The sequence below is a fragment of the Limulus polyphemus genome, unplaced genomic scaffold (assembly GCF_000517525.1).
Source record: "Limulus polyphemus unplaced genomic scaffold, Limulus_polyphemus-2.1.2 Scaffold288, whole genome shotgun sequence".
Classification (NCBI taxonomy): domain Eukaryota; kingdom Metazoa; phylum Arthropoda; class Merostomata; order Xiphosura; family Limulidae; genus Limulus; species Limulus polyphemus.
Genome location: NW_013665898.1, coordinates 200459 through 212795, shown reverse-complemented (window position 1 = coordinate 212795; position 12337 = coordinate 200459). Strand labels below are relative to the sequence as shown.

The 12337-nt window shown below is 30.9% G+C and overlaps 1 protein-coding gene across 1 annotated transcript in view; it reads right to left on the bottom strand.

Annotated features, from left to right (window-relative positions):
• Positions 1-362: 362 nt before the first annotated feature.
• The window catches only part of LOC106457068, a 54751-nt gene continuing 42776 nt past the window's right edge, over positions 363-12337 (bottom strand). Inside the window, exons 13-18 of the mRNA XM_013916454.2 lie at positions 8649-8754; positions 3885-5891; positions 3346-3462; positions 2390-2496; positions 1458-1550; positions 363-1242 (exon numbers count right to left, since the gene is read on the bottom strand). Coding sequence (XP_013771908.1) covers positions 1506-1550; positions 2390-2496; positions 3346-3462; positions 3885-5891; positions 8649-8754 — 2382 coding nt within the window. The 3' untranslated portion in view covers positions 363-1242; positions 1458-1505. The remainder of the gene's footprint in view (positions 1243-1457; positions 1551-2389; positions 2497-3345; positions 3463-3884; positions 5892-8648; positions 8755-12337) is intronic.

Sequence of the window (12337 nt, the reverse complement as noted above, 5' to 3'; positions counted from 1 at the left end):
TGTATTCTGTAGTGTAATAATGATTTCTTCATGTCGCATGGTTATGTTCTGAAATATATAAATTACCGAGACCTGTGGGAGGATATGGGTTAGCCATTTATAGTGATTAGTATCATTCATGTGTGCCCCACCTCTGGAAAATGAGAAACATTTCTTTCTTTATTCATTCAGTGTATATATATATATATACACACACATATATACATATCCTTGATTTAGACTTTGTCTCCCAACCCCAAGAAATTTCTGTAGATGCCCAGATACCCACGGTAGCATTTAGTTAATAATTCTTCTTGTGAGGAAAATGGTTGAAAGTTCACTACCAAATTTAAGATTATAAAGCATTGGATGAAACATAGAACTGGAATAAGGTTTTTTTTATTATTGTTTCAGGAAACGTCTATTAACAATACAATTGAAATTAAGTATTATGTTGCCTTTATGGCGCTAATTCAGTTGGAAATTACTTCATGTTCTATAAGAGTATTACATGAGAATAATGTTGTAATTTTTTAAATATTTTATAAAAACAAAAGGTAAATAGTTTCATATGCTTGAATATCAAAATGTAGGAAGAGGCATTATCAGTTATGACCAATATTAAATAAAAAAATGATATTTCAGTTTTTCTTTTGTATGCCTGTACTTATTCTCATATAATCTAGAACTCATAAGATTTAGTGTTTGTTTCATTTTACAGAAATATTACACCAAATTCAACTGCAACAGCAAAAAAAAACTTCTGTACAATTAAATGTAATTATTTTAAAAAAATCAAACAACTGGATAGATATGCCATCTAATTTACATAAGTATCAATTAGATAATACAATTACTCATAAACTACCTGATCTTAGACTTTCAAATAAGAAGAAATGTTGTGTGCTTTATTTCACACATACTCCCATATCAGATTGGTATCAAATGTTTTAGATAAATCAATATATTTTAAGACAAATTTTTCCCAATTTTGGCTGCATCCTAAGGAGCTACAAACCCAAGAATAGCTTTTATCTTGTGCACAAACATAAACCACAGCTTTGATCAGCCACAAACTCACTGGGAGATTTTTAATTAACACCTCAGCACATTTCTTTGATAGTTCTTCCAGGATCTCAACAGTTATTGGTTGCTGTAAAGCTTTTTTCAAAGTTTTTTGCAGCAGTCTGTTGTGAATGGCCAAGTATGACAACACAGCTAGTGAAGACAGCAAACGAAGAATGCTGACAGAAACTTTCGTGCCTTAAAAAAAAATGACATTGTTAGACAGTAACCATTATGATTTATAGAGAACAATAACAAATAAGTTAGTTTTGATAAAAATTTTGATAAAAGATTTTCATTTACATAATAAAAGTTATGGTTTCTTGACAATAATTATAATGTTTGCTATTACAAAAGTTCTATGCAAAATATCAGTATGTGTTTGAGGCTTTTTAACATAGCATAAGTGCTACCTAATGATCCAATTCCTGCAGTCTCTAGTTCAGAAAGCATAGAGTTTTTCATGATTTGTAGCTGTAAACAATCTTCTTCACTCCAATATCCTCCTGCAAATAAAAAAAAAAGTCTGTCAGATTATTATTAGTAATATAACACATTTCAAACACAAGACAAAGCAAAAACGCTTGAAAAGCCAATTACATCTGTATTGCAATATTAAAAAAGACCTTTAAGAGTTAAGATTGGAACATAGGTCCTAATGAATCTGCTTATGTAAAACATAAAACATGATGTCTTAGAAGTTGAGGAATACATTTAAATTATGGAAACAAATCCTACTTGAAGTGCACCAAATAAACTCTACATATGCATCAATAGCTAAGAAAAATATTCCTCCAGGAAGATAAACAATGAAAATCAATTTAACATTTGATATCACAAGATGTAAGAGAAGCACTCTATTCAGTATCTCATCTACATTTTTAGTAAATTCTACATCTATTGTTATCATGTACTTCAACATAATATATTCTTTTGACTCAACATTCTGACAATTGCTTTAAGAATGACAAAATTTCTATCTCCCTTGCTACTTTATCAAACTTATTTCTAGAAATTGAGCCCTTCAATATGATTTGAAATGATATATGTTTTTAAAGAACACCACACCAAATGATACTAACAAACTATTTTATCATAAAGTCAGAACACAACTTAAATAATGCCATACCACTGATAACAGCTCTCCAAGTTTTCACAGCTTCATTTAAGAAAATTTATATATAATGCAGGGACGAGACATATGGCTCCCATTCCAGTTGTTCTTAGAGGGGAAAAAATCCTATCCATATTACGGATTATATTGCAATAATGTAATATAATCACAAAACTTGAAACCAATTTTCAGCTGCAACTGTAAATTTACATACAGGAAATAAATACATACCTTCTTTTGGAATAATCTCAAGTCCATGATAAACTGTCCACCTTCACTTATTCTGCCTTTTGTCTTAGCTACTGACTCTTCTCCTTTTGTGTTTTCTAATGACAAATCTGTTTCAATAATATATATATATATATATACAAAATCATAATGTAATTTATATAAATGAAACTTATCTTGAATTCTAGAGAAGAAAAACTGTGTACCTGTGTCTCAAAAGAGAAAGATCAACCATGCATAAAACAGACATAACAGCTATTCAAAATTAATGTGAGCAAAAAAGAACAAAAACTGAGCTTTTTAGTTATTTGCTTCTCTTCTCAAAAACCTAAAAAATCCCAGTTCTTTCTTATTTCATTATATTTACTGTTATATTTAAGGTATTCATTTACAATTCATTATATATGTCTGCATGTTATCAAAAAGCCAGTCAGGGTGAATAATTTAGTTCAATGTGCAATACGTTATTTGTCATGGTACATAACACTATGTCAGTAAAGTATGATCTACTGATTGGTTGTTTATGTGGTATCACAATAAGACTGATAATGTTTACTAGGACAATTGGTTAAAGTTATTGTTAGTCTTACTGTAATGTAATCTCGTACAAGATACTCTGTTTAGTTTTGTCCTAATTAAAAGTACAGATAATACTCAAGTTGACAGTAAAGTGCTCTCTTTTATATTATTATTTTTCTAATAGTATGGATAATGTATTTTTAGATAACAGGCAAAAAGTACTTGAAAATATCTCATGCCTGTTCAATAAAAGTCATTTGTTACATTAATGACACCATGATCATTCATTAGGAAGTGATATTTTTTTGTCTTTATACAAGTCATAAACTCCCCCAAAACACACCTTCAAGATAATTATAACTTTTGAGGAACAAATGGTGAGGCTGTATAGATAAAGAATTGTTTTCATGTTGCATACATCCTCAATTTTTCTCACTTACCAAGTTCGAAATGTTTCAAAACTTGTTCTAGCTGTAGGTTATCGGATGATAGTTTATGGAGATGCTTAAGAACAGTAGAAGTAAATGGAATTCCCCCTCCTTTAAAACTGGAGATATCTGAAATAACGGGTCAAGTTGTTAATTCTTTATTATTTATAAATTTACAAAATTTATTATTTTAATTTCAAAACAAAAGTAAAATAGCATACACACTATAATCAATAAACTCTATTTGGCTGTTACTGACAAAAGCTTACAATTAAAATATTGAGCAGTAAACTGCTAATATTGATCCTTATAAATGAAAAACTGTACAGGTTACTTATCAAACAATCAGCTGGAGTAATGATTTCATTGTTATATTTGTCAGTGTTTCATATTTAACACTCAAACTATTACTATATTATGTTCTAAATAAAAAGCATTAATCATAATATTATAAAGTTTGTAACAATAAATAATTTCTTTAATAAAATTTTTATTTAAGAGCATGGTATTTATTCGCAGCAACCAACAGTAAAAATATCGAGCATCCTTACCTGAAAGAGCTTGAAGTATAAGGCATGTTATTTCTTCAACAAATCTATCACTTTTTTGATGAATCAATTCCTTGGGATCTTGTTCAAAGTAGAACTCATTATCCTTTTGGTATTTTGACACATACAGAACATTGTTGTCAAGTTCAACTTGTTTATCCTTTCTAGGCAGGAATCTACTCTTAGGAGGTAAAACCTTCAATTTGGGATATTTTTTTTTACTTGTTTCTTCACTGATATCTTGTGATTGCTCTGAAACATTTAAATCAGAGAAATCAAAGTTTTGATCTTTTGTACTTTTTTTCTCTTCCCAAAGATCAATAAAGTTTTGCTTTGCATGAAACAAAGTAGATGGGAATGAAACTGGTGTATTTCCAAACATAGATTTAGATTGAGGACCAGATGGAAGAAAAAATGCTGTATTCCCAAAACTAAATGTGCTTGATGTTGCTGTGGACTGAAGATCAGGCGGAGAAAAATATTTACCTCCAAAAATATCTGTACCTGATGTTATGTTAGATTGAGGACCAGGTGAGGCAGAAAATGCTGTATTACCAAAACTAAGTGTGCTTGATGGTGCTGTAGATTGAAAATATCCAAAAATACCTGTATCTGATGTCACTTTAGACTCGTGATCAGATGAGGCAGTAAATGGTGTATTCCCAAAACTAAATGTGCTTAATGATGCTGTGGATTGAACACCTCTAAAAATACCTGTACCTGATGTCACTTTAGACTCATGATCAGATGAGGCAGTAAATGGTGTATTCCCAAAACTAAATGTGCTTAATGGTGCTGTGGATTGAACACCTCTAAAAATACCTGTACCTGATGTCACTTTAGACTCATGATCAGATGAGGCAGTAAATGGTGTATTCCCAAAACTAAATGTGGTTGATGGTGCTGTAGATTGAAGACCTCCAAAAATACCTGTACATGATGTTTCCAAAGACAGAGTCATTGGCTCGTCTGCTGCATATCCAGATGTGATTCGTTGCAGAGGTGGTGCAGCTGGTTGATGGTCTGCTGCATATCCAGCTCTGATTCTTGGTAAAGGTTGTATCAACTGGGAACTATCTGCAGTTTGTGCCAGCTTGACTGATGTTGGTGGAGGCGGTGCTGCCATTTTCTTGACCATTCTGTGTCGAGACTTCATTTTCAATTGAAGTGGAGATGAAACTGTCTCAGCCACTGGAACTTTATATAAAGTTGTTGGTGATAGGGTGGTGTTTGCTTTATTTAACACTGATTTATAATGAGATCTTATTAATGATGTACCTTCTGCATGTCTAGTAATGTTCTTTGGTGCAGATAGTGTGTCCAAATCAGATTTTCCACATCCAAATAATGATGATGATGATTTTGTCTCTGCAGTCTGTGGTAAAGATTCACAAACTCTGTCTGAAGAAAATCTAATATCTGTTTCCTTGGTTAGCAATGAAGCATTTTTTTCTATGGTTTCATCAATGCATTTAGAAAGCAAAGTAGATGAAGGTCCTGATGCATTAGATGTTAATTTCTCTTTCAATTCTATTCTATTGGGAGATACAGTGGGGCTTGAGGCCATGGTTTTGGATTTTTTGGTTTGGAAAGGCTGAACATCCTTTGCAGATTCTAATATAAGCTCTTTATTAAGACATTTAACATCCTGATGGTCAGCAGGTGTTGAGTTCTGAAAGTGTTTGATATTTCGTGTTCTGGTTATTACACTATGGTTTTGCATCTGTTTTGCTTCTACATCCACACCATTAACTTCATCCTCTACAGAAGCTTGATCCATCGCTAATCCATCTTCAAAATTTTTCACATAAATCAGTTTTTTGATATTTAATGCTGGTGATGAATCGAATTCACTAAATCCAACATCCATGTCATCATGAAGAAAACTAATACATCCAAAGTCAAGATTGTCATCACTGTCAGTGTCAGCCTCCACATCAAAGTTCTCTTGCAGCCTCTCCTGGTCTCCAGTATTTCTTTCTAATGTGGTAGAAGTTGTAGACGAGATACCTTTCAAAAATCATATATATAGTTAATGAAAGAAAAAATCAATTATTTGTAGCTTTTGAAAACCTGTTATATATTATTACACATGAAAAATTCTTGAACATGAATTATTTATACATATTTGTAAAGTATACGGTTTCAGTTTTGGTTATTTCTTACAAACTAAAAACAAATGCTAAGTGTTAATTTAAGTACAATCAACATAGACAAGGCGTGGCCTGACAGTTCAATATTGTGTATGAATATGTGGTCTGACCTGAATTCACATTTTTTGTATGTATCACTTATCAATCACCCAAAAAAATATAAATAAGGAATTTATCATAGCTAGTTTAAATGTTGTTTTTTTATCTAGGTAAATGTTTAAAAAATACAAATGAAATCAGTTCATAAAACTAGACAAAGAAATCCCTCAATACAGTTTACAAGGTTGATATGTAAGAAAAATGTGATTACTTTATTAAAAAACAACTTCTTTTATCATAAACCTGTGGCATTTAAGCACACTGATTTCTAACAGCAAAATTTCAAATATTTGTAATACACAGTGTATTCAATAAATAACAAGCACAGAATAAAATGAAAACAGACAGCATAGGAAAACAAGCAAACACAAGAGAATGAATGTACATAATATTTATTCATACAATGATAAGTATTGCTGGAGCTTTACTTATATTGACTGGCTTCTGTGTTTTTTATACAGAACATTTCTGGCTGATGGAGCTGGAGAAAGCACATTCACCCAAAATGAACACGAGACAAAATTATTTATTGCACTATTTAGTCATAATGACAGTTTCTTAGTACAATACGTCACAATCCTAGGTTACCATCATCAATGATCATTCCCACTGTAGATCTCTATTACAGATATACTTCATTCATAGTAACTTCCACACGTTTCTGTACCATCTCTTAAAATTAAACAACATCACTCCAGGAGGGTATCACACAGAAACATTGTCAAACAAGTATAAGCCTTACTAAACAATCATTATAGTGTATAACATTATCTATGCAAGGGGATTAGCAAAGTTTATGACATTTCTACAAACTGTTTTAAAGGATGCCAAATAATCACAGGTGAAATGAATTAAAAACCTCATGACCCAAGCACTTTTGAAAGGTGGACCTTTTCTTCAGGGTCAAGCAGTTGGCCCCTGAAGAAGAAAGGTTTGTTTGTTTGTTTTAAATTGCACGCCAAGTTACACAAGTGCTATCTGTGCTAGCCATCCCTAATTTAGCAGTGTAAGACTAGAGGGAAGGCAGCTAGTCATCACCACCAACTCTTGGGCTACTCTTTTGCCAACGAATAATGGGATTGACCATCACATTATAATGCCCCCAGGACTGAAAGGGCGAGCATGTTTGGTGTGATGGGGATTCAAACCCGCGACCTTCAGAATGCAAGTCGAGTGCCCTAACCACCTGGCTATGCCAGACCATGTTAGAAAAACACGTAGGTCTTTCAAAAGGTGGACCTTTCATCTTTGACTACTTAGATCCAAACTTGGATACATCTAAACTATCCTACTGAGAGTTGGGTTTCAGCCATGTGGTGGTATTTGTCTGATGTTGAAAAGCCCCAGACAAATCTTTTTTTGGTAGGAAAATAGTTTGATGACTGTGCCCAGAGGCACAAAAAAAATTAATTTCATGCTCTACATAGTATTTTTTATTCAGCTATATTCAGTTAAATTTATCTAAATTTTCTGGCATATTTTCACCTGTAATTATGTGTGTGTGTGTGTGTGTATATTTTTTGTTATAATTATCCATAGTATTTATCATTACTAATTGCCTTATACGATAAATAAACCTAGAGTTAAATTAATAGCAATAGAACAATGCAGATGACTATTAGAAGACCTAGAAGTAGGTTTTAGCAATATTGGTTGAGAGTTTTAAGAGTTCAAAATTTTCGCCATATAATTCTTCTTCATTTAGTATTATTTATAAAGTAGAAATGCCTCTTCCATTACTGTATAGTTCTGTTATTTGTGAAATTCATGCACTAGGTTTAGTTACAGATTTAAAATAAATCATAATGTATCCATGTGCAGCCTTGATTGTGATGTATGAATGTATGCTTGCACACACACACATAGGGATTTAGCTAAGATGGAAAGCAGCATGAATAAACTTCTGATTACTACTAATAATAAGCAAAGTATAAAAAGCTGTTTCAATCCCAATAAGTATCCACATTAGTTTAGTAAGAAGCATTAGCTAAGATGAGCTATTTAACATATCACTGGCTTGTTAATTTTCATTAACTTTCTATACATGCCCATCACAGATTTAACACCTGGTTGGATAGTGGTTTATTTGACAAATTAATAGAATTGAGTCATGTGATCTACAAGTTAAAAGATGATATAAGCAAAAGAAATTTGCAAAATTATAAATTAATAATACAAAAATAATAAATCTTGATTTACATTCAAAGTACCCTCCCCTTTTTACACCAGAAATGACAATGTTGTTTTATCTAGTATGAGATAATAGCCACAATATGTTTGTGAAATTCAGGTACATCATTTAAAATATTTAAGTGGTCAACATGAATTTTAGGATCATTTGGCACTAGGCATCTATTAATGTTGTATCCTCATTATAGAACAATGAAACAAGCAGTTCCTTCAAATGCAACAAATCTAAAATTACTGCAACTACATTAATTAGAAATGCATTTGTTTTGGAAGTAAAAAACTAATATAATGAGTTTTTATACACATAACTTTACACTTTTCTTACCCAAGTGTGAACTGTCTCCTTCATACCCAATGTAAGGTAAAATATCCACATCTTCATTCAACAACAATTTTTCTAGTGGTGGCTCTTGACCATAAATATCTTCATCCTGAAATTGGACAGAATACAAAATATGATGAACTTTGTAAAGCTGATTTGTCAACACAAGATTTTTGTTATTAGAAATGGAAAGATGATTCTCTTAAAATAAACAATCACTATAAGAAACAACAATAATTACAACACTTGCTAATTGTTTTAAACTATTCCTACATAGATCACATAACAGAATCTTTCATAACTAAGCTATGATAGATTTTAGCAGCAAATAGTTTCCTAATTAAATGACAATTAACAAAACCAATTTTTGGATTCTATGGTAATGAAGAAAAGGTTCAAGATTTTTAAAAAGCACTATATCTTAGTTTAATGGCTATAATTAATGACTGAAGCTGATATTTTTACAACTTGTAATATCGTGATATGAGAACTTTAATAACCATAAAAAAGGGCATTCCCAAAGAAGCTGAATTGTTTCCTCCATATGTTGAATATCAATAAATTGCAGCAAATGGATAGTTACATTAACCCTCTAGAAATGGGTTGTCAAATAATTAGATCAAATTTTTTGGATCACACAAACAAAATATTCAATCAAATTGCATGAAACAAAAACTTTCCGAAGAATATGCAGTTTCTGTATAAAAGAAAACCTATAATTATAGTTAGTACTCATACAACTTTTTAGCTTATGAAATCTTAAAAACTTTGTTGTGAAACATATTTAAAAAAAAATACACACATACACACACTTCTAATTTTTATTGTAACTTCCTTCTTTAAATTTCTTTTACAGTTTCTTTCTTGTGTTATGTTAGAGATCATCAGTAAATTTTAGTAAGTTTCTTATGGTGTTGTTAAAATAAAACAGAAAATTAGTAGCTCTATTCAAACAAAACTCGTTAAATATATTTAGAAGATTTGTAGGTACACAATAGCAAAAACATTAAGGCCTAAGACAAAGGTTTCATTATTATTGACCATAAAGTTCCATTTCACGTACCAAATTAATTTAACTTTTTATAGTTTATATTCATTGACAAAAATGGCTCATGATTAAACATCATTGTACATCACTTCAGGCTTACATACTTGCTAACCAAAATTATCTTTACACAAATTCTATGATTTTCCCATAATTCCATACTAACTAAGGTCCATGTGTGTAGCTTACTGGTAGAAACAAATGAAATCATAGTTGTTGACATTGAAAAAAAAAAAGCATACACAAATGACACTTTAGACATCATATGAACTTTAATTTTTGAAATTAACTAGATAACCATTACATAATGTTTTAAGATCAGTTCTACACTATGTCCCAGCACAAGATTATTCGAATGGGTTAGGGTTATATACACTTATTTCACATTTGGAATATACCCATGCCTATGTAACATCAGTCCTGAAAGAGTAAACATATTAATATCCATCTGATGAAAGCAGCATCATGAACAGTGTTTCCACAATACCTGTAACACAATTGCAAAATGACAACTTAGAACACATGCTGTAATCAAGTTACTGATACATAGTGTCCTGACATGAAACTGGTTTAGAACAAGATGTAGTAATCAAAATTAATAGTAAAACATGAGAGTCTTAGTTTATTACCCATTTTTGCCCTATTAGGGATAATCTGGGTTTAAATCACTTTCAGAAAACTGAGGTTCTTGAATCAGCTTTGGGCAACTGAATTAAAACCAGATCTTCACTTTACTGGTATAATGATGATGTTCATGAAACAACAAAGAAATGTATTATATTTAACAGGAATCACATTAAGAAGTGATTTCTAACCACTCATTTCTTCAGAATCATTGTGCATTTTTTGGTTGGAATTTTATATGAATGAACAACGCAACTTAATATTTTCAACCACTTGGAAATACTTTTCTTTAGTGCAATGTTTGGAGGAGAATATTCTTCCAAGAATGCATTAAAGTCACAAGGAGAAAAAAAAAAGTAGAAAAGTAAGATAAAAATCACTGTCATAGTTAGTAATCTATATGGTCACCTAAGTATAATTATTAAATACTTACTAATTGTTTGTTTATTTTTTTTACACTTCTTTCATTGGATACTAATTAATTTATATCCTTCATTTCTGCTGGAAATCTGCTAAAATCTTCAGGAAAATCCTGAGAAGGACAGTTACTTATGACAAGGGTCTCCTCTACTAGAGATTAATCTATTATTTAAATGGTTTCCGAAAGAATACCCGTGTTATGACGACACCTATTAGAGAGTGACTATGTTGTCAGCTAGCCAAATGTAGAAGGTTTCTTTTATCTTTCTTTATCTGGTATGTGGTGCATGTCCCATTATTTCTGTATTATTCACTCTTATTGTGTGATCATCTTCTCTCCTATAATGGGTTGTTGCAGACAGATTGGTATTACAATCTTGTATATCTAATATGCTTCTAAATTCTGACGGTCTTTCTTCTTTCTCCTATGTATGTTAAAGTCAACATTCACTAGTTATGCTGTAAATGGTATTTTTATTCTCCGTTGTGTCTTCAGATGGTTTAGTGTTTACTAATTGTAACTTTATTGTGTTGTGAGTTCTGGATACTGTTCAGACTTTAAGTTATGCTGTTTGCATATCCTCTGTACATTTCCAAAGAGACCTTCATTATAGTAGGTATAGTTGTGTGTCTGTAATTTTCTCCCTGCTTATTGTTAGTGTTTATCTTATATATTTTTTATTATTATTATTAAAGGATCTAAGCCCTCTTATTTATATTTGGTTCTAAAAGAAAAAAGGAAATGGTAAAAACAGTAAAGGAAAAATCTAACAATAAATAAAAATAATAAATTAATAATAATAAAATAATATAAATTATATTCTCAAATAATGGATATTGGGTATGTTGGACACCAGGTGTTATCAGTTATTACAGCTTGGAAAACGAAGATGTGAAATGTTTAAAACCAGCAAAGGCTTGCCACAAGGATCCCCATAGAGTCTTGTCCTTTTCAACTTATTCATAGCTGATTTGGTCAGTGCACTAGAAGACCTCAGTGTGACACTATATATTGATGATATGTTTTCAAGTATCTCATTGATAGTCAACAGAAAAAAAAAAAGTTAGCCCTTGTTTTTCATGTGTATTCTGTATTTATTATTAAAAAGTGTCATATTTTTACATTTTAGTTATTATTATTATTATTATAATAAAAATAATTTCAATGTAAAAATAACAAACTCTTTAGATTAGTTAAGGTTAGATTAGGTAAGATAAATAATAACATAATAAAATTTTTTCTCAAGGCATGCACATGAGCAGCTTCCAATAGCTCATGGGTAATATAATTCAATAATGTAATGTGAGCCACACATTCCTGTGAGTTACAACTTATAATGGAGTGAATAGTAGTTAGACACAGTTCAAAGAGCAATAAGACAATAAAATGTAAGTATATATAAATGTATACTGTTACAAGTTTAAAGCTACTTAGGATACACAAATGTAGTTTCATGTTACAAGTTGAAGTCATTTTAGAAAGGAAAAAAAAAAAGAGTAATTTAGATTTATTTCAATTTTTCTTTTGGTGGTTATGAAGTTGGTTAAATTGACCAACTTTGTATAGAATTAGGGTAGAGAAAATAACAGATAGAATATAGAG